The sequence below is a fragment of the Scleropages formosus genome, chromosome 2 (assembly GCF_900964775.1).
Source record: "Scleropages formosus chromosome 2, fSclFor1.1, whole genome shotgun sequence".
Taxonomy (NCBI): Eukaryota; Metazoa; Chordata; class Actinopteri; order Osteoglossiformes; family Osteoglossidae; genus Scleropages; species Scleropages formosus.
In genome coordinates, this window is record NC_041807.1 from 35,955,551 (window position 1) to 35,979,587 (window position 24,037).

General features: G+C 45.4%; 1 protein-coding gene across 1 annotated transcript in view; it reads right to left on the reverse strand.

Moving 5' to 3' along the window:
- pax7b (paired box 7b) overlaps nt 1-24,037 on the reverse strand; it is a 70,170-nt gene that overhangs the window by 30,428 nt on the left and 15,705 nt on the right. Inside the window, exon 5 of the mRNA XM_018736605.2 lies at nt 7,031-7,230. Coding sequence (XP_018592121.1) covers nt 7,031-7,230 — 200 coding nt within the window. The remainder of the gene's footprint in view (nt 1-7,030; nt 7,231-24,037) is intronic.

The window sequence follows — 24,037 nt, forward strand, 5'->3', positions numbered from 1 at the left end:
GGAGACAAATCTTTCACCTTTTACTGTGCTACCATGCAGACGAATCCGTCTGCAGCGTTTTGCTATCGTGCTGATGATTCCTCCACTAAGTGGTACATTAATATGCAGGTACTGTAAATCATACACCACGTGGTGTGCCAGCCTACAGACAATTCCTCCACCTTTCGGTGTGCTACCATGCAGACAAATGCTTCTCTAGTATTTTGCTGTCATGCCAAAGAATCCTCCGCTAAGTGGTGCATTAATATGCAGAAGAGTCCTCCTCTAGTGCTGTGCTAGCCTGCGGACAAATCGTGCACCAACTGGAGAGCTAGCCCGCAGACAAATCCTTCTGTACTGCTGTGCTAGCATGCAGACGAATCCTCTGGCAGGTGCTATGTTAGCCTGCAGACAAATCTGTCTGTAGTGCTACACTGCAGCAGACGAATCCTCGGCGAGTTGTGTGCCAGCACATGCGAGGGTCACTGCCACTTGAAGAACTCCAGAAGAGAGAGGAAAACTCTTTTTTACCCCAAATTGATTATGTATGCTTTGTGAAAGGCCGTGTTAAAAACTGAAATTCTACTAAATATGATGTTAAATGTAATGTTTATCGGCAATAGAAGGTAATCTAAGTGACAGATGCTCCAAGTGAGCCTGTGCTGCTGTGAAGATAGGGTTTCGCAGAAGCACAAGTGGCCCTTCAAAAGTGAAGGAAAGAAGAGTAAATCACTGTAAGTGCCAATGATGGACTTCTTTCTAGTAATTTTTCCTCATCTCTTCTTCTCCTGTCTATTTTCTCATTCTTCATGGTCCCCTACCACCCGTTTTAAGCACCTCCTCACTTCTCACCTTCTGTTCTCTGCTGGCCAACTTCACCATGTGGTACAAAGTACTCAAGAAGTACCTCTTTTTGCAAGTAATCTCTTAGAATTTCTGCCTAAACTGAAGATTGTAGAATCATTTTCTTCCACACATCCTGGGCAGGAGCCACTTTCTGTAGTCCTCGTTCTCATCAAAACCCTGAGAAACCCTTGGTAGTGGAGTGTCTGCCAGGACAGCTGCGGAGAAACAAGACCAGGGGAATACAGGTAGCCATGGCCCTTTCACCCTCCATCATGGGGCCTGGAACTAATCAGCCCCCCACAGTGAGAGAGATATGGATCAGCTCTCGCTATTTGTCAGACGGGTCCGTAAAACAGCAGCCGGAGCGCGAAACACAGGGGCAGCCACAGTGACTGAGGCTGGTGTCGACTGATGAAGACAGATGGGACATACACCGATTCCTTGGACAGCAGCAAGATGAGAGGAATTTCTCCTGGCTTCTGGAGTCTGGGTGTCTATGGCATGTGTCTTTGCGAGAATAGGAAACTAGGAAGCTTCAGGAATTCTACTGCAAAGGCTTCCACTCCAGCACTACTGCTGTCAAAATCAAGACAACAGAATGACTGTTCACCCAAAGCGCTGACCCCTTGCAACAATACTTCTGACCACGAAGAGGTTGTTTATATTGTTCATCTTTGATGGGAAGACGTCTTCTTTCGTTTGACTCTGACCGGTGTTTGTGGCGGAGATAGGGTCTCAGTACCTCGGGGTGGCCTCTTCTGGAAGTCCAAAAAACCCTCAGGGTGTCCTTTAACTCAACTGCCCCCTCTGACGCAGACCCCTTGCAGACATCTGGATGTTGTGTTAGTGCAGCTGCGCCAGGCTGGGTCAAGACCCAGGCCAAGGGGTCTGCCAAGAGTTAAGAGGGTCGGGTACCGATCCCCAGCAAAGGCCAGAATTCCAGAACCCTTATATGCCCTTATGAATCATCCAAGTGTGACGCTCGACTTCCTTGGAAGATGTGTTTCCCTAAGTTTGCTACCAGCTGCAGCTGCCGGGAAACATGCTCTCTGTTTATTTGGTCTTTTCTGCTGGAACACAGACGACTCAAAATCGACACTTTGATAAATGCATATACTGTACAAAATTAAGATGTAATAGTGTTATTAATAAAATACTATTACACCCACGCATTCTTAACATCACCACCCTAAGTCAGTGGTGTAATAACTTGTCAGGTTTTGGGGGACCAACCAATCAGTACTGGGTCCAAAATCAGAAGGGTCTTGGTTCTGGTCCAAGTGTAGTGGAATGAGCTCCCTTTCTTGCTCAAAACTGTTGAATCCCTCTCAGCATTCAAGAACAGTGTCAAAAGAAATCTTTCAGACTCACTTTTCTCCCCATCTTCCATCTGCTTCACAGACTTTCACTACATTATCAGTTGCATCAATTCTCTTTTCAGCCATTTGTAATGTAACGTACATTTACATTTATTCATTTAGCAGATGCTTTTCTCTTTTTCGACATATGTACGTCTCAGAGAAAAACAGAATGAGTACATTACAACAAATGACTGTAATTCGAGAATCACTTGTCTACATCTCCGTCTCTCTCTGTTGGTGAAATCCACTTTTGTTTACTCTGAGTCGTACATCACTTTGGAGAAGAACATCAGTGAAATTATTAAATGTAAAAGTATTACTCTAGAGAGTTATGCACCAATATTAGCAGGACTCATCGGACTTGTTTGGACATTGGGAGGATGCCCCTCCTTGCCGCACCTAAACCCTAACTTTCCACTCTATACATTACTTCAGGCAGAAACACTGAAGGACCTCTTCACCTTGAGCTTTGTCTTCACCTCATTTTGATGCTCACACATCTCCTCAAGCTTAAGTGGATCGGGAACGACATTCAGTTCTTTGTAGCAGAGACATCCATGACCAAAAGCACACGTGGCTCCTGGAGAGCTATCTGTTTGTCAAAGCAAAATCCCGAGCGCTCCTTCCCCTACTCCAGCACAGGAGCAACATTGAGGACCTATGGTCTCTATTTACTTTGCTTGACTAGAGTCATTTTCTTCTAAGTGAGCTTTTCAGAAAATTAAGTTTGAGTTGACCTTTTAAGATGTTCAAAGTGGCCCAGAATTAGATTAGGGAGAAAATTGTATTAACAAATCATATGCAATACGCAAATACCTCAAGTTCTCACATGACATAATTTAGCTCCATTATTTAAAAAGAACAGGCGGAATGTGTGCCTTTCGCTTTCATTCTGATCTCCTGCTCTCTCTTTTTTTTTTTTCCTGTTGTTGTTTGCACTTTTCTAATTTGCAGCAAGTCGCCATAAATACACACAAGAGCTGGATGTCTCCAGGACTCCTTTCAAAGGCTGAGACTTTGAGCTGACCTACAAACATGGCAGCTATCTCAGCAGGGGCCTCCACCGCTGCCAACAACAGGGGATTGTTGTGCTGATCGCCACATGGCCTCCTGCTGACCAATCACCGCCGGCCCCCGTGTTTGGGTCTGCGCCGCCGTTCAGCCGCAGAAATCCTGTCATGTGTCACGGGGCTGTCAGAAAGCACTCGCCTCTGAACAATGGCACATTCCTTTACGCTAGGTGTCTACGGCACAGCCTGTCACATCAGCTAAGTGCTCTCCGGTGCGGTGTGGCATCAGAAATATACATATGCAAATCCTCTCATGACAAATTTGCTGTACCGCTTGCCTTTATATATGGCTTGAAACGCAAGCGGTTTCACAGGGGAAAAAGAAATACAACAACCAGATTCAGTGTCCTGCATCAAATCATCTAAATGTAGCCTACTTTTTCTTCCTGGCATGTATCTTGTGTATGTTTATGGTGTTGTGCGCGCAAAGAGAGCACAGATGATGGAATGTTTCATCTGTGTGTAGCGAGCGAGGAAGAAGGCATTTAGACATCTGTCTTCCTTCGGAGCTCGGAGACAGACACAGACATATGTGGAAGCACTTATTCCAAATGTGGGTTTTAACTGTGAGAGACACGATGCTGGATTTGGGGTGAAAAGAGCGTGCTGGGGGTGGGGGAGTGGGTGGTAAAAGCACCCAGTCATTCTTTCTTTTTTTTTTTTTTACTAGGCCTTGATTGATTAATGTTGTTGGTGAGGTAGGGGTCCCACGAGAGGGTGAGGGATCCTCTCTGATATGCTGAAAATTTTACAAGGAGCGGCGCTCTTGAAAGTGGTGGGAAGAAGAGATCCCGGCCAAGAGCTGAAATGAGAAATCCGTCAGGAATGCACGCCTTCTCCTTTTTCTACCCCTTACCACCCACCCCCCACCGAACAGCTGTTGCTATAACTCTACTGTATTTGCCTTGAGTGTTACATAAAACCAAAGAGGCGGTGAAAGCCTAGGGAGGCAGAGGCCATGTGGACGGCCCGGCTGGGGCAGAAGAGAAGCGCTCTTGGGTTCCCCTGCAACACCTACGGCAGGACAAGAGTATGTGTTTATAAAGTAGGATTTAATACGTTACTAGGCTAACATGTCAGCGAACGGGGCAGCAGGTGGTGTAGTGGTTAGAACTGTTGCCTTGCATTTCAAAAACCAAGATTCAAATCCCACCTCCTGTTGCGGTTCCCTTAATCAAGGTACTTTGCCTGAACTGACATGGTAAGAATAACCTGCTTGTGTAAATAGGGAAAGCAGTCAATAATAACAAAAGGTATGCAAGCAAGCAAATAAAAACGTATACGTTCGAAGCTGTTGTTTTTTGTTGAATCCAAGCACGATGGTTCTTTATGTGTGCCCTTAACAACCATGTTAATACATCCATTAAGTGCAGGTTTTAGACCCAGAAAGAAACAAATACTCATTAAGAAAAATGTTTCACTTAATAGAAATGAAGGAAATATGAATTACGTTTTAATTACATAATCTCCGTAAGAATAGCTTTCTAAAACTTGGAGGAAAACAATTAAAAAATGGTCTTCATATCCAGAGGAAAGGAAGTGTAAATCCTAGTGAGAAAGCAAAGTGCCTCTTGAAGGGAAATGGTTGTAGCCGACTCCTTGGGATCATACGACACGTCTCTGCCACGGCAAAAATGAAGAAAAGCCACACGGGTTCGGGCTTCTCGGGGTGCTCGTCCTCCGCATCGCCATCCACAGCTCTGCGGTCCCACCCTTGTGCGATAAGCTCTTACACTCCTCAGATCGCTTCAGTGGCGTGTAACCTCTCTGTCCAAACCGTCAAAGGTAAATGGATGATAATTCTGACCAGGAGCTCTTCTTGCACATGAAGCCAGAGATGAAAGCTCTCGCACCTCCTTGACGCCTCAGTCTTCGACACCATGGGTGAAAATGGCTTCTTTGTGACGGTGGGCGGGTTGCCCAACCAGAACGAAATTTGGATGGAGAGCTGAAGATGGAAAGACCATATGGTGGAGCTCGTCCTGACAGATTTCACAAAGAGCGGTGTTTCATGGGGCCGGAGGGTGCTGAGACAATGCCGTGTCTCTGTGTGGGCTCACGGCCGCCCAGGACGGACAGCAGCTCATTCTGGACCCGAATCACGGGCTTTGGAACGGGGGCAGTTTGAACCCCCACCTGGGACATTCCGTGCAACACAGTGAACATCTCGCGTGGATTGGCAAGTATCCCCACGAATGCTTCATGCATAGTGACACCCAGTCGCACCCGTTCAGGGTCAGTAACACCTACGGACATCCCAACACCCTGTAAGAATCAGTGACCCTCAGGTACAGTCATTGACACCCACTGACACCTTATACAGAAACACCAAGTCAAACACTCCCTTGATCCCGCACAGCGAGCAGCACCTCACACCTCAGACAACACTGCTGCTATGGACCCGATACAAAGTAGTAGGAAAAAGAGCCAAAACCGTTTCGCTGAAATTTATGACATCATTAGCAGATTCATCAGGAGCAGCTGACAAGAGGGAATCGTTTAAACCTTTCCGATTTCTACTACCACTTAAATAATGGGACCCCTCCTGACGCTGAAAGCAGCGAGCTTCCCTTTCGAGCCCCAGCTCCTTAACCATTGTTTGATTTGCTTTTCTTGCCTCCTCTTTCTGTCAGAAAAAACGTGAGAACATACAGTGTCTCAGGTGTTAAAGACTTATTTGTGTGTGTGTATGTTTTGCCGAGGATCAAGTAGCTGGTGTAATAAAGGTGCCAAGGAGGTGGGACTAGGAGTCGGGGCAGGAAGAGACTGGTCGAGCAAAGGGAGGAGGGATATAACTGAAAGAGAAACCTGTGCCAAGTGGTGTACTTTGGTTACACATCATGGCTGACAGAAAGTCCTCAAGTTTTAAGAGCTCTGTCAACATACCGCGCCTTGACGGACACTTCCGGGCTGCCCTGTGATCACACACTCCTTCTCAAGACGCGTGTCTCCCGCAGTGCTAACTCATCTCCTGTTATTCAAGCCCCTTGTCTCCACTGTCATCTGCAGAAGACAACTCTGTACATCATATCCCTCCAACCCTCTTCCAAGGCCTGTAAACCTGATGCTGAGTTGCCATTATTAATTTGACTCTCGAAAAGAGACTTATAGCCGTGGACAATAACTGAGGGGAGAGGCGTGACACACACACCCTTCCAGAAAGACTTAGCTCCGGTCACGTCAAACTTTATACTGCACTTCACTGGCCTACTGTATACGTGCCATGAATTTTGATATTACACCTATGCTCAGTTTAAAAGAACACACTACTGACACCGTATATCAGCCGATGTCCAGTACGTTTCAAATATGCACTTGTTGACAATAGCACTTTTGTTATTACCAGAACTGTCTGCTGCCAACGAAAAAGAAATTGCAGTTTTAAGTTGTCAACTGTGCTTTCTCGATTAACATAACTTCTGATTTTAAAACATTTCACGCACAATCACGGCCGTTACTGAAAATTGGCATGCCGTTAACGCAGGTAATTAGCCGTGCTTCACGAAGCCACCCGTGAGAAGATAATGAGGACTGCATGCATGTTGGTGTGTGTGTGTGGTGGTGTGTGCGGGGGATATTCTTCAGCGTTATGCCTGTGAGGTTTGGCTCTGTCTTTTCTTGACACCCTTGACATGACTGCAGCTCATCTGGATAGCTCCTCACATGGAACCCTGCACCCACCCACCCATACTTCCGTCCATACATGCATTCGACCACATAAACCTGCTCATGACAGGTGCAGCTGGACCTTCTGGATTTTTCCCCTGGGCCCACCTGCACTCGTGCCTCCGTCAGCTTGGTCCTCTGGGCTAGCTCCTCGCGAGTATAGATGTCTGGGTAGTGAGTCCTCTCGAAAGCCTTCTCCAGCTCTTCCAGCTGCTCTGCCGTGAAGGTGGTACGGCTGCGACGCTGCTTCCGCTTCAGGGGCAGGTCTGGCTCCGACTCCACATCCGAGCCGTCATCGATGCGACCTCCTGGGGCGGCCAAAAAGAAAGAACTTATGTCACCTAAAGGATACGTCTGACGTGCAGATGCATAGATGGTAAAAGGTGAGATTTGAAACTGGGCCCTTCGAGCGCAAGGTGGCATAATCAACCGCCACTACTTCTTGCTTCTCCATAGGTATTTAATACATGGATAATATTACATAAACCTACTCTTTTGATATCAATCCCACTCAATCATCATTGCTGTCACAGTATCAACTAATGCAAACCGGCCAAACAAAAAATGTCTCAGTGGTCCAACAGTTTGTTTCTGACATCCCAGAGTCATAGAACCAGCCATGCCTGTTTCCATGGCAATGGGAGTGAGGGGAGAGTGGGATGGGCACCGGGAGATAGAGAAGTGTGGGGTGCTGAGGATTCAAAAACAATATATGTAGCCTCCTATGGCTTCTGCTAGCTGCAAGCAAAAGAGAGCGAATATTATTTTAATCTTTGGCTGTTTATATACGAGGGGCTGTGGGGAACACAACGCCAAATAAGAAGACATCCAAAGAGAAGCTGGAGTGAGGCCAGAGAAGAGGGTGGCAGTTAATCTCCCCAGACCACCTTGGTGATCCATGTGCTGCTATTCTTCTGCCACGGCCTGGGGCTCAGAAAACCACACCGCCAAAGTGTAAATATTCCCAATGAAACACTGTGTCACGCTCAAGAAATCCCGCGCCCCGTGATCCCACACTGTTTACAGTAACGTGGCAAGATTATGTTACACTTCAGACTCCATTCTGGTTATCAAGAGCAGGTCTTCCTTTGCGGTTAGCGAGATGCTAGGGGAACATACACGCGTGCGAACGAGGCCAGCGCCAACCTGTTTTTGAGTAAACATGCGTGTATATGTATTTATAAAACAGCAAGTTTCCAGGCTTTGACCTCTAATTGAGAGAGGCAAAAGCACAAGCAGAACCTTCTTCTGCAGGATTCTCTAAATAAGTGTTTACGGCAGACACATCAGCATCTATCTGTACCGCGCTCTCGTGTACAGAACAGATGTACTTGTTCTCACAGAGATCCCTTGGTGAGGAGGTAGTGAAGTGGTTAAAGATGCAAACCTGAAGTCTGCCGTGTTGAGCTCCGCTACAGGCCTTGCTTTAGTAGCCTTGGGCTCCAGTACGATGGAAGTAGCGGTTTATCCACAAAAGTAAAAAGTATCAAACAATAAAGTTGAAACAGCTCACTCGTTCAGTACCTCTAAGCTACCAGATGGTCACATTATGAGGACACAGAAGCATTGTGCTACTTTTTGTTAAACTACTACCCAGAGGTGAATTGCTCCATTGTTAGCACTGGTAGCTAGCAACACAGGAAGTGCAACTCTCTCTTCCTCACTATCTATGCCAGCCCTTTGGGTGCACTTTTGTTGGTGCCAGACAGGACTGGGACTCCATTTTGTCATTTCTTTTGAGTTTAGTCTTTATTTATTTCCAGTCTGATCCACAGAAATCTTCACCCTAGCCCAATATCTGTAGACAGAGGCTATAGCCTGGGCAGCGACTCCTTCCCACATTTAAGCAATCCCTCATCAGGGCCAGATAAACTCTCTTTTATTCCAGCAGACTGCCCTGATGAGCCCTTCTGTATCACTGCACAGGAAGCGCGTGGGAGTCGGACTTCTTTGTGGATGGGACAGGGGAGCGCTAGAGGGGTTGTGGTCATGCCAACACCACCACCTGCCAGCAGCTGTGTAAAATCTTCATGACTAACGCTGATGACCGGTGTGGCTTTTGTTTCCCTGCCCTGAAGACTGTCACATGCCTATCATGAACACCATGTTTTAGCCTTGACAAGCAGACTTACATGAACGCAGCCATTAGATTCCGATACCGAGTGAAAACTTAGAAAGCAGCTGGACCATAGATCTACACTAGTATTATAGAACTTTTCTGAGTGTTTCCTTCTAGTTTCACTGTGATTCTTTTGTTTTTTCTGGGGTATCAGGTAACGTAGTGGCTAGAGCCACAGCACCACCTCAGGACTAGGAGGTTTTACATTCGAATCCAACCATCTACCGTAGCACCCTTGAGTAAGGTACTTCTCCAAGGTTGCTCCAGTAAAAAAGTAATTGTATTTTACTTTGGAGAAAACTGACAGCTGAATGAACAAATATAAATGTTCTCTAAAGCATTACCCACTTATGAACGATCAACCAGGATAGAGAGCTTGGTCAGGAACCCAAGGTTACGTGATGCAGCGGAGGTGCCGTGTTGACAGCCGCAGTACTTGACGAGGTTCCTAATGTGATGATCTTTCTCAGTCATACACTTGCACAAAGAGGCTGACTCAGGATCTGGGGCTATGCTTGATGTGGTCAAAATGAATGGCAGCAAACATGTCTTCAGTGTCGCAAATGTCACGTATAAATGGACAGTGCATGAGAGAAGGGGTGGGATTTTAAGAAGGTAATAAAACAAACAGATGTGTCAATAGTTAGATACATGAGCCAGTTAGGAGTGGACGGTGCTTTAGGACGAGGGCTGAGGACAGGTTATATGTATCAATCCACAGTGAGATTCTGTAAATGAAGTAGAATTACAGAGTGAAAGAGATCTTTAGGAGTGTGAATTTGTCTCTGAGGTTTTGAAGAAAAAAAGATTAATGGACTTCTGTGAATTAAAGAGAAAGGTCAGGTGAAGAAACATTAGTATTTTTCACTGTGTATGTGTGTGTTCGTACGTACTGATATGATATATATATATTTCATCTCACAACCTAAATAACAACAGTAATAAAAAGAACCATCTAACTGGCACAGATTCCTGGCCAGCTCTAGAGTTTAATTAAACAAGGAATTATGGGATTAGGCTGAGACTATCATTGCAGGCCACTCGAGAAGACTTCTCGCGGACGTCTTTTTGTCTCCCCCGGCTCACGTTCGAGAATTCTCAACGGATTACACATGGCCGCAGGACATGAGGCCGCATTAATTAAATCAATTCTTCTCCCTCTTCCTGTAGCGAAGATTCGCTTTGCTCACCCACCAAAAAAAAAAAAAAGTAATAATAAACCTGAAAATAGAAAGTGGAAAATACTATGTGTGCGTGTATATGTGTGCATCCCTTTGTTGGTTTTTGCGAGGATGCAGAAAAGCGATTCGCCATCAACTCGCCATGGGAACACTTGAGGCGAAGAAATGGTCTATAGATGTCTTTCCAAAGGCCCCTCCGAGTCCTGGGGGGGGCAGCTGCTTCCATTTCAGAGACAGCATGGAATGTATTTGTTCTTTTCTACATGCTGCTGGATTTAGGCAGAGGTGGGGGCCAGGAAGGGAATCCCACAGTAACTGCTTTTGCTTTGGCTCATTTATTTATTTATTTAGTCAAACCATACGGTTATCTGTGCAGATTTACCCCTGCGACCAAGGCCGGTCCCGCCAGGCGTTCGTCATAGCTGCACCGCTGCTTTATTTTTCCATTGCCTTTTTCCTCATAATACAGGCTGAGTAAATGGAACTCCGAAGGCAAAGCGTGAGACGGAATTGGAGAGCGTAGCCACCGCAGACAGCTGCATGGTGCCATGATGCGGTCGTGACGGGCCAACATTTGTTCAGCCCACGTGTGACTCTTCTGGGGTCACCATAATTACAACGCCACGTATCTTGCGTATCACAAAACACGGGAAGGGCCTCAGTCAGCCGGCGCGGCTCGACACGAATGTCTGACACCGAGTTTAAACCAAAGGGCAGCACCTCTCTCGCTGTAACGAAAGCGGGATTATGGTAATACAAAAGAATCTGATGCAGATAGGCAGGTTCAAACCTGCGGCTCGTTTTTGCCTCTGGGAAATCCGGTGATTGGCACACGCCGCCTTATCAAAAGCCAAAGTGACAGCGGCGCGTTCCCAGATGTGCTAAATTTATTATGGGATAAATATAATTCCATACTGTTCACAAAAAGTAACAAACTGAATTTACGGCGCCGCTAATTCTACGACCCAGACCTTAGGAACATGTGCGATACAACGTTATAGAGTATCACCTTCAAATAAATTAAAGCAAATCCCTGCATCAACAATACAGAACACCCTGATTACTATGTAATAGCGTGGCTGTAATTCCATTTGAAGGTTCTGTGGGAGATTGATAAAATTGTCAAGGCACATCATTTATCATGAAAGCAAGTCCTAATTATGTATTATTGAGGGTGTATTATGCCTTGAAATAGTATTCCCTCGGGGCACGCCATCATTTATATGCACACTGCCTTTAAATACCGTATGTTTAAAGAAACATTAATCAACAGCACACCAGGCCTGTTTGAAAGCGCGTTAGAACCTCTCACGTCGACATTGTCACCATTCATGACGAAAATTGGTGTTGACCACAGACAACGGCAGAAACAAGCAAAGACATTTTTTTCCACTTAAAATTCTAAATTGAACAAAATTGTTTCTTTCCTAATTCAAATAAAATAATCCCTTTAATTGCCATCAGGCCTTATGTTTCCCAATGGGATCAATTCAAATTGTTGTGGTAACAGCAATCAGTGGATAGATAAAAGCTTTTATTATGTTAAATGGGGCTATTAAGGTGCATGACATGGCGTTTGGATGCTGACGTGTGTGTGTTTCAATTTGGCACCGTAAAAATTACACGTCACACGCATCTGCATGCAGCCGAGTGACGGAATGGCGCAGCTTGTACTTTTTACAATGGCATTTCTCTTGAAACATTTTTCCCCCAATTTCACAAATCACTCCTCCCACCACCACCAGCCCCCACCAAAAAAGCCCACATTTATGACATACTAAATGGCCAGGGAGGAGCCAGCGGAGCCTCAGTGGAGTCTCACTGCTGCTTATTCTCCTCCCTCTTATTTATTGTCCTACTGAAGCTCCCGGGGCAACGTGGCCTTGACGAGCTCTCCTCCGCTCTTGTGGGCTTTGTGGAGTGATGAGCAGATCACCTGCCTCGTACCAAGGCCAGGTGAGCCAGCTCTATGGGCAGAGTCCCATCGCATCCCATCATCTCGGAGTCACATCTTGTCGTTTCTCTTGGAAACACTGCTACCGCGATTAGTTGTCTACCGCAAACATCTTGCCGAGACAGAACGGGGGGGAAGAGATGGCTTATGATGGATCGTTCTGAAAAGCAAATTAGTTCCAGTGAAATTACAATCAGGCCCAACCCTCAGCAATTTTGGAGCATCCAAAAACCCAGCCTCACTCAGATGACTGACACACCAGTTGAAGCAAATTGTCAACATATTTGTTTGTCTTTCCTTCCCAGGGGGCGAAAACAAGAGCCTATCTATTCTCCTATTTCTGTTTATGCACATATTTTGTATGTCCCCTTTGTTGTCGGAGTGCTGCAGTTATTATTTTTGTCAGTCACAGTGTGGGGGGGGACACTAATTACACAAACAGACCGTAATGATTTGCTATCGTTGACACCCATCTGCCTCGGCGTAATCTGCCTGGCTTTGAGCCCGGATTAAAAGAGGTCTTTCTTTCCGCAGGTTTGCTGGGGATCTTAGCATGAGATAGCAGGGTGCGGCACGCGGGTATCGGGGCAAGATCCTCGCTTCCGCTGCTAGAGATGGCATCTTTGCGGAAAACCGGAAGCCTTCCCCAACATCTTCCCGATGTACCCGGTGCCTTTGGCAGAACGGAAGCCTCTAAAGAAACAGCGAAGGGTAAAGATTGCCACACAGAACATAAATAAATAATCAAATAAATAAATAAAGACTGATAGACAAATAGCCAAAGAAACCACAGAAGCGTACCTAACGCCAATAGCTAAAGACGCGATCGAAGTAAAGGTTTTCCTAAGTTAAACTTCGGAGGATTTGGTGGCAGATGGATCATGAGCGGCGTTACGCTTAATGAATTTAATTGATATGTAGTGGAAACAGTGAGCTTCTGGCACGCAGTTCGGCTCTCTGGAAGCGACATGGGAGCAGAAGTCACACTGGAGACCACAACGGAGCACGAGTGAATAGGCCATCTCTGGACAGATGAAAGCCCACCTATTACTGTCCGGCGATGAGGAGGCGGCAAGACGTGCATTCGCACCCAAAGTTCAATTCAGGGTTCAGCTCGAACAAGTGGCTCACGCAGAGCAGTTAATTCGAAGAGCCGTCCAAGGCAGGTCGAGCTATTACACAGAGTCCCTGGGACTTCTCTCACATGACGCTCTGTCTTTTCTCTGCCCCATAGGGGACAAGTGATCAGGAGCAAAAGAAACCTTTTTTCTGGAACATTCCCCATTTGCTAATTGGCTTCCAATACACAATGGCTAACATTTGCCAAGAAAGCTGGTTTTCGAATATAAATACATTAAAGTGGGATACACCATGATTTCTACCACGTCGAGACCCCGAACAATAGCTTTTCTGCTCAAGTGTGAGAAAAGAAAGAGTTGACAATCGCAATATAAACTATTTTAAAGCGTGCCGAATTATCCAAGATGACTCAAACTAAAGGCTCAGTGTCTGTCTTCGGTGAGAATTCACTCGGGGGTTTAGTTCGCTTCAATGAAGGAACTCGTGTTTTGTTTCTGTATCATCTTCCAATGCCGCGACTGTCAACTAACCACTTCGGCCGTGTTGCCACTTTCTAAATTTGGGCCCAGTGCTTTTTCTTCTGTGGTCTTTCAACTTTGCACATGAAAATTCCTCTGCCTTTCTTTTCATTCATGGGGATAAAAGCACATCTTTAAGAAGAAGAAGCAGCAGCGGAGAATAGAGAAAAGCAAAGGAGAGAAAGGGCGAAAAGGGAGGTTCTATAATCTTCGGCTCCCACAACAAACAATTAGCCCTCTTTTCTTTCTTTGGAGCAGGCAAAAAAAGTTTAAGGCGAGAAAGAGGGGAAAATACGCAGCAGAGGCGCTCGCTGATGGTCTTTTATGGGTCTTGTCATGAGCATGAAGGCGCTGTGGCTTTTTGTCCCTGCGTCTGTGTGAGTGTGCGCTCACCTTAAACAACAGCCTGGCTCAGGGGCCCCCCGGCCCTTTCAGGGCCCATACAACGTGCACCTTAGGGGGCCATTAAGGCCTGAATAGGGGTCTGACAACCCTGCGCAGCTCTGTGGGGCATCAATAAATGCTGACATATTGACTCTCTGTGCCCGAGTGCCATGGAAGGTGCTGCTTGAATATTAATCCATTACGGGGCCTGAAAAGTGTGTGTGTTGTGGAGCGGGGGTGGGGGTGGGGGTGGGGGGTCCTGAGACGGGTAGAAAGGAGCTGGATGAGGATGGTGGACGTTAGGGGGATTCTTAATCAGTGGCATTGCACTTCAGCAACTCTAAGAAGTTATGCAGTTATCTTGTCTCGGTTTTGCTCGAATAAACTCTTAATGATCATTTTTGCTTGAAATGCAAAGATCTATTTGTAAAAAAGAACTGTATTCAAGCTGTCAACATGCAACAGAGCACATCTTCTCAAGTTATCGGCTTAACCTTGGTAAATTTGACATATATTTTGTACGTGTGTGTATATATGTGTGTGTAGTTGATTGATTTAGTCATAGCTAAAAAAAAAAGTTATGCATTCAACTCAACCAAGGTAAGGTTGAAGGGATTAAAGGAGCGTTGTATAAAATTAATTTAAAAAATGTGCCATCGCGCAGTTTTTCCAATCAAACACGTTGAGATTAAAAGAAAATATTTTAACGTACTACTGTGAGAAATTTGAAATGCCATTAATAAATCTGTGCTAAGAAATCTGTAAAGTAATTCCACAAAGGCTGTACTGGAGTTATTTATATTCATTTCATACACATACCTGCTGAATCTGTATTTATTCTACTGCGTGTTCAAAAAAAGTGATCTGAATTTTGTGTGAACGTACGACGCAGCTGGGGTTGAAACTCTGTAATTTAACTCAGTCGGTGAAAAGTAGTCAAAGAACTGATTCAATTTTTACCTGGCGGCGGTGGGGAGGCGGCCACTGGAATAAGTGGGTTTAGTTTTACACCAGGTCTGTTTCCTCCTCTTTGACAATGGGATTTAATTTCCTGGGATTAAGAACTTGCTAATTGAGGTCAGAGCGAAAGTAATGAAATTAGAACGGCGAAAAATCACACGCTAAATGCGAAGAGGAAACCCGTAAAGATGGGCCAACTGGCACCAGAACCTTAACCGCAAACAAAGGGCGTGAGGAGCACGTGAAGCGACCCACATGGGGGAAGTGCTGAGGACGACGAACTCTTCGTGAGACCTAAAAATTATTCTCTCATTTTTGGGCTCGTATACCACCAGGGTGAGAAGTTCTTGAGCTCATGCTGTCAAACACACACACACACACACACACACACTCTCACACAAAGCAGCAGGGTCAAAAATATATGGTAAATATAAGACAACTGGGAAGCTTTTCAGTCTTGAGGGCTCTGGCTCTGCTCTCAGAGTGTGACCAACCTGGTGTGTTTAACACACACACTTTCTTTACAACCAGCCCGACCCTAATCAAGAACAGCAAACGCTTTTAGCATAAGTGCCGTTGACGGGTCGCTAACTTGTAGTCCTGTCGCAGTTAATGGCCTGCATCGAGCCCCAGCCACAAAAGTCGCAGAATGTGAAAACAAATTTAAAAAAAACAGAAACTCTTGGAGAACGATGTAAAAATGTAGCTTAACATTTAAGAATCGGGTGGTCGAAGGAAGTGAAATTACTCCTTTTTTTTTAACAGTTTCACATTCAATGCAATTTATTGCTCTCCACGTAAGGGAAAGGAAAACACACACACACACACACACACACACACACACACACACACACACACACGCAGAGCTAACAAGTGAGGAGAACCGCCCATGTAATCGTCGTTACAAATTTCACGTCGACACCCTTCAAAGTGGCATTAAAGAATCACACTTGAGGGAGCCTGAAACCAAGGCTGATGAAACTGCCTGTAAATGAGACGAACAAAATTACCCCTAAATCACAATTTGAGGGCATCGCTCACGTAACACGTACAGGTGCCTAAAATTACAAATTTGCTATAGCAATAACTAAGAACAATTACAAATAATTACTAATCCAAGCTTGGGAAAGGAGAACGTGTCAAATACTTACATTCCACTAGTTTAGAAACAGCAGAATTAAAATAGAAAATAATTAGTCTGCAAGAAAACCGGCCTGGTTTGGGGTCCGAAGGTACCGTAGTAATTAGAGTCGCTGCTTTCCACTTTAGGGACCCATGTTCGAATCCACCCTCCTGCTGTACTTTCCTTGATCGGGGTACCTACCCTTATTTAAAATAGTGAAAATTTACCCACCTGAATAATTGTAAATGACTTAGAATACAAATTTAATAGCATAAGATGCTTTAGAGAAAATCATTAGCATAATTAACGTTAATGATATTTACATTTATTCACTCAGCTGACTCTTCTCTGAAGTGACTTACACTTAAGTTACTTACAATTATCTACCCATTTATAGAGCTGGGTCATTTTTACTAGAGCGATTTAGAGTAAGCACTTTGCTCAAGGTTACTACAGCAGGAAGTGGGATGCAAACCTGTGCCCTTTGGGTCCAAAGGCAGCAGCTCTAACCACTACACTACCAGCTGTCCTTTACACAGCACTCATCGAAGGCCAGCGAGGAGACGAAGGTCAAGTCTCGCCACAATGCACACGCGAGGCCTCAATGTACCCCCCCATCCCCTCCTCCTACTGTACGTAACCGAGTGTGGAAACTCCGCTCGGCTTTTGCAGAACTTTGCATTTCCGCGGCAGCACGTCTTAGCAAACTCAACGCAGGGTCTTTATCTGCTCTTCCCTTCAGCGGTGGCGTGGACGTGTCTCCCCCGAGATACAAACAACAGCGCAAACAATGAAAGCGCTGAGTGTCTCTTTAACCGCTGACATCGTTTAGGAAAAAATAAAGAAGTAGCACATAGGATTTATTAGCAGAGGCTCTCGCTGGACAGCTATGAGCTTAGAGAAAGAAATGCCAAAAAGTTTCACAGAGCAAAAATAATCGTATTTTGAAAAGCACAGATTAATAATCATAGATAAAGGCTTTTCTACTGCAAATAAATAACTGATACTGTTGCCTCCAGTGCCTCTTTGGAGATTACGGTTAATAGGTATTTAAAATGCACCGAGATATATTTATTTTAAAAAGAAGATTGCTTGGCACACGATCTGAAAAGCTGTCATTCATTCTACGACGCAGATCTGGAGAAACAACTAGTAAATACAGCAGGAACAGGTCTAAATTGCAGTGCAGGTGAGATCCAGCAGCAGTTACAAAAGAGCTAAATGTGCTTGTCAGACCATAAAATGTCAGGTGTATGAGGTGAAAGTCTTGTGTGGAATTATTACGTTTTTTTTTTTTTTTTTTTTCTTTTTTAAGTGTTCGTTCATTTTTTTTTAAATTAGTTGCAAGGAAAAAAATAAATGAGCGAAAATTTAATAGGTGATTATTCGGGTTTAATGAAAGCGGTTTAGCATTTTACGTTGAAAACGAAAAAAAAAAAGTGTAAAAAAAGAACACAGAAAACACTAGCGAACAGCTTTGTGCCGTGTTGTCAGATATGCAGCCCATAGTGTGGGTTTGAAAGCTGGAATGTGAAAGAGCGGAGCCTGAGGTGCGAGCAATAGGCCCATTAGCGGCGACGGCACAAGGGGAGGCCTGTGCGAGGAGGCCGAGGGCGAGGGGTCCCTCTCGCAGCTGGCCGACCCCTCCGCCTTCGCGCGCGCTCCACCGCCTTCTCCATTTCAAGTCGGCGGAAAAAAAAACTGAACAAATTTCTGATTTGCAACACTCTAGGGACATGTTTATTGTCTTTGTGCGGACACACAAAAAACACGCACATGTATAAATGAAGCAAACGAAGATTCGGGGGTGACGCTGCTAAAGAGCATAAAAAAGGGAATTTTATGGCGATAAGTGGCATGGGCTGATGGCGATTTTTAAACCAGCGGACCATGATGCAAAGTGCACTTCATCATTGCTGGGGAGCTGGGCATGCGGCCGCGTCCTTAATTACGGTCGCGCTTTATATGGGCCGCACCTCCATTGTAATAAAATTAGCGAGAGGAGCCGTGGTGTGGCTCTGACGCGCGCCTGGGTTACGGGCCCACCGCGGTAATCCCCTTCGCCTTCGCCAACCGCACACGCCGTCTCGTTCCGACAACTCCGGCAGGCAAAGAAAATCGGAGGAAACACAAGTTTGAAATTATTGTAGAACCATTTCATCGTCCCACCCCCATCCTGTGCTGTTTCTCATTAAGGGGAGATCAGTTGTTCTGCACAGCCTGTTACACGTTGTATGAGGGCAAAGATAAAGAGGCGTCCGTGCTTCACTTCCGCACGTGGATTTAACTTTTATTCGTACCTTTTATTAAGTATTAATGATTATAATGAGCAAATTTTGGCTACGCTTCCCACTGTGTGAGGCTACAAATTCGGACTGTCTCAACAAAACAGCTTTATCGCAACATCTGAAGAACAACTGAACAGTCGAGCGTGACGATTTCATGAGACAAGGTGATTAATCATCATTTATAATATCCATCCATCCATCATTAACTGCTTATCCAATGGAAGGTTGCAGTGACCTGAAATAGTTAAAAATCAAAGTCGTGTCTTTTAATTTAAAAAAACACACTCTTTGAGGAAGAAAACTAGGGGTAAAAATTTATAACCTATTTACGTTCCCTTGAAACTCGTATTTCCATAACAGTGCACCTCTTTCCATGAAACGTGGTATTACAGCCGTGAAATGGTAAACAATGCTAAACGAGTTGTTGAAAAGAGAAATATTGTTATCGGTATATTAATTTAAACTGTTAGTGCTGTTTTGTGTCTACCTTATTCTTTACCAGATTGCTACTGCTTTACTACATTAGTACCATACTCTTCTGTTCTGTACAATTGCCGTGTTACCAGTTTACCAGATTATTACAACCTTACCGCAGTAGGACCTTACTGCCTCATTATTTATTATTGATGTGTTATCAGGTCATAAGATTGTTACCACTTTACCAGAGTAGGACAGGATGTGCGTAAGTGGGAAAGCGAAAGAGTAAACTGTGGTGAAAGTGTTGGGGGAAAGTGCCATACTGCCCACCGCCTGCGGGCTCGCAAAGGACTCTCCGCTTGTCGATCCCTACAGGACTGTAGGAGAGCAGTGTGCACAGCATTAACCCTACCAACCGAGTGAAAGCACACACTCGCACGCACCTCTCTGCGACCGGGACCCTCCCACAAAGTGTCCAAAGTTTGAGGATCACAGTCTGCTTCCCAGTGAGCTGTGAGAGCGAGGGATCATAGTGGGATTATAGGAGCTCCGACGAGTTCAGCGGAGCTCGGCCACCGAAGCGCCAGGTCCCAGGTGAGCCGACTCAGGTGGTCGACCCTGGGGGGCTGGGGGTCGACGTAACTTTCTGCAGGTCAGGGTGGGCTAATGAGCCAGCAGGACTTCGAGACCTCGCCAAACGGCTGCGTAAGCTCCCTCTCCCGATTCGCCCACATCGGCAGTTTGGATAAGCCATGGGAGATGTGTTCCTGTGACCCCATCCGACCCCGCGAGCTTTGACTAGACAGTCTGCGGCCTTCCGTTCGATCGCAAATAAACCATCCGTGTGCCTAATTCCTTCACCAGAAACACATCGCTAATGTCTTAAAACTAACAGCTAATAACAGCCAATGTAAGATTCATTTCCAAAAAACATGCTAAAATTAAAATAAATTCATCAGGTCAGTAGATGCTTTCCTCCGAAACGACTCATTATAAAAATTCGTCACTCAAAAGGAAGTTGGGGAACTCACAATGATCGCAATCGTATGATGGCTTTGGGAATCGAACCCCTAACAAGTGTGATAATAAACATCACGTGAGACGATTCTGCTCGGGGTTAATTAAAGTGCAATGAAATGTTCTCAACTCTATAAACTCATATGGATTTGGTGTCATCAGTGCGGAGACACACGCTAGCGTACCTTACGTTATGAAGTGAAAAAATCTGAATATTTAAAGACACAGACAAGGATAAAGCCCACAAGATGCGATTAAACGCGATCGCATTCTGTCCGAGACGCGTCACACAAGAAGACTTAAACTGTACTCAGCGAGAACCGGTTCAACAGGTGCTTTTACTGGCGGACGATTCAGTGGCTGAGACCCAAGGTGGCTTTCGTTTTTGCCCTACAAATAAAACGTCCTGTCCAGTTTCGCCCTTTCAGGGACCTTATCTAAAACCGACAAATCTCACACGAACCCTCAAATGTACACAACATATCTCATAAAACAAAGACCAGCACCGTGATCACAGGTAGGTTTCAATCTAGGAGATGATGGAGAAACTGAAAAAATAAACAATAAAAATGTGATTTCTCTGTTTATTCACACAGAAACCTATAAGTACTCGCGCAGTAAACAACAAAAACACCCCAAACTAGGTATTTCATACCGATTAATGGTCCAATCAAGTTAAAGCTCTGCATATGAAGACAGCCAGCAGTAAATCTTTGGTGGAACTCTTTGCTCGTAACACAGATTACTCTCCAGGAGAGTAAGGTTACTCGGTTCTTACAATTCATTCAAAATACAGACTCTGACCCCGTGTGACTGAGTTCAGCCAAACCCAGGCCCAGTGTGTTGATGTTGTAAAGCATCAGTGTCAGCAGTGCCCTCCCCTTCAATTGAGCTTTAACTGTTTTCTCACCACGCAGTGCCATTGGATGTGGATTACTTTACTGCGCGCTGTCCCTTTAACAGGCCCGTATTCAGCAGACCGCCTGCGCTTAACGTGTTCTCTTTTTTTGCATGGAGAAAGGGCTTCCGTTTAATATAAAGAGCGTCCCGGACTCTGCGGTGCTTTCACTGAGTCAATATGTACTTATTTATTGTTGGCGGTGAGAGGAGATCAGCCGGGGGGGTGCATGGAATCGGAGGGGTTGCATTTAGTCTGGAGCTGGAGGACAAGGGTTAATCCGTTAGGGTTAAAACCCCCCCGCACCTCAGGTAACACATCATCAACGGAAGAAACACCAGCATTAAAAATGATGGCAGTAACCAAGGGTGTAAATAACCATAATGCAGACGTTCTATTGCATCCCTAACACTTCTTTCTTTATTTGTATTTGAACACAAGAGGATTTTAAGAGCGATGGGGTGTCAGGTAGTGTAGTGGTTAGCGCTGTCATCAGGCACCAGAAAGACACAGGTTCAAATCCCACCTCCTGCTGCAATACCCTTGATCAAGGTACTTCTCCTGAATTGATAAAGTAAAAATTACCCTGCTGTATAAATGGGTAGATCAATGTAAGTAGTACAAAGCAACATAAGAAACTTTAATACATTTAAATTGTTGAATGTTTGATTCCTGGCCCTGCTGTAGTACCTTTGATCAAGGCATCGAAAGCCTGAATTGATAGAGTAAAAAATACCCAGCTACATAAATGGGTAAATCAATGTAAGTATAGTTCATTGCTCTGGAGAAAGGCATCAGCTAAATGACTAAATAACAAGTGATGTGGCCTTCATGTAAGATTTTCTGCCCAGATCCCCAAGCAAGCATCCAAATATGGATCCTCGTCTGTCGAGTGTTTGGCCACCAGGCGCTGAGTTCTGTTGTTAGACAAGTGTTATCCTGCACAATAATAATACGCAATAATGATTTTCAAACAGGCTTTTAATGACTAATCTGTTGGCTGTGTTAAGAGCGCTTGTTCCTCGCTGTGCCGTGCCGTGGCTCAGGGAACCCGTAAGGCAGAAATAAACGCGTCTTCAAAAAGAAGTTGTTTTTCTCGTCTAGACAGCCTCTCGGTTGGCACTGCCAGTCTCCAGGAATGGAGCGGCTGACGTGCCCGCCTGGTCCTCCTCCTTGATTACTGTAGCCGTGCCTATTAAGAGAAGAGGCTCGTCATCGGAGGGTCGAACCCGCGCTTTGTGCGTCGCCATTGCTCTCCGCGACCTTGACAAATTCCTTCGGTGACAAACCCCTGACGGGCCGCTTTTCCCTTGGGCTCAGAAAGCCATGAATGAATGTGTCATACTCCACGCCAGGCCCTAATTAACAAATTGCTGGATGGAGAAATAAATATGCCGTAGTGCCAGGGCACAAAGGCTGCGTGAGAGCCCTTCGCACTGCCAATGCAAACAAGGAACGAGAAAAATGGAAAGAAAAGCGGAGAAATAAACACTTGGAGCGAGCTCTGCTTCGGCTGGGTAGACTAACAAAGTATTGATCTTTTCTTCTTCTTTTTTTTTGTTTAGAAGCGCCTCATCCCTCCTAATAGCTGTCTCAGAGCGTAATCTCCCCCTAATCTGGCCCCCGCTCTCCTAGTCCCTTTTTGTTCCCTTCTCCAGCCTGCCTCGCATCGCTTTGGTTAACTGCCTTGCTGGAATATCACTCGGGGAGCTAATTGTGTTGCTAATGTTGACACCTGCCGGATCGGGCTGGGGGTGGGCGTGCTCCGGCGCCCTATGATCCCAACCTGTCCTGGGTCACCCCTCCCGGGAGTGCCCTCCCTTTTGGGGGAGTCAGCGTGGGTCAGCAGGGTCAGAAATCACAGCCCTCCCTCTGATGTCTAGAGTCCGGGTTCGACTGGGTGGTGGGAGGAGTACTGTGGGGTGGGGGGGGGGGCGGTTAAAAGGAACACCACTTTCGTCTTTTTCATTTACATCTTGAATATTGCCTTCAATCACGCACTTCCTGAACGGCTACAACATGCCAGATCTGCTCAGCTCCTCCAACAAGTGCGAAAAGGTCCATCCCTTCAGTACATTCATTTTTTCAAGTGTATTTTTTGAATTAAAAAAACAGGTTACACAGGTGGCACAGAGAAAAGTGACCATCGCTGGGTCACCACTAATGTGAGAATTCATAGATTTACATAAAAAGTAATTTTCCTTCTCATTCTTCTCACTCTCCACTGCTTTATCATGTAAAGAAGCGAAATCGCGGCGTTCTTTCAGTGCCCGGGAGTTTATGTATGTCACGGCGCTTACTTCCCCGCCCGGCGCACGGATCCCGACTTCAAACACGCCACTCGGACCTTTAGCCGCACGAGTGACAGCAGAAGCCCGCGGCCCCCAGATTGGACCACTCCCACTGCAGATGTACATTAATGCAAAAAAATACAGATCTCCCCGCACGAGAGAAAGGGGGGGACGTTCCTTTTAACATGCTGTTGTCTAGCTTGATCGTGTCAGTTTGAAGGAGCCCATTCAAAGGTATTCAAGCATCTGCCTTTGAAACACAAAGGGTGCCGGTTTATAAACTGTCTGCCCGCGTACCCAAAGGCTTTAGTCCGTATTGTTTCCGTACCCTTAATAAACTTTTTGGAGGAGTTCATCAATTTGCCTCAATGGCTGACACACTGCTTCTCGAGACGCAGAATAACAGAAGGTCCTCTATTCGCCTGTCTCCCGTCCGCTTTTTTAACCGACTGTTCATCTGTCACACGCAGGGCCCTGAGGTCCGACGCAGGAATTAAGGCTTTGCTTTAAAGAGCCAAAAACATAAGACCAGATATATTTCGGACGAAACGGAATAGACCGGAAACGTAAATTACTGAAATGGAAGGAAACGTTAAAAAAATTTAATCAAATTAACAACAACAACAAAAAAAAAAAAATCGTGCAACTCTCTTATATATTTCAAAATCCACGATTCGACTCACGGTGGAAAAAAATAAAGAAATAAAAAGTTTGTATGGCTTTAAGGAGATTTCGTTACGAAATTTCCGGCGTGCAGAAGACAATGCGGCATACATCTTACATTTTGGCGGCAAACTCGGCAGTTTCCGCAATTAGTAAAGAGTCGTATTGGCGAAGAGCTTACAGGTGCCCGGGGAAGAACAGGCTGATGGTGTAACCGCAGGG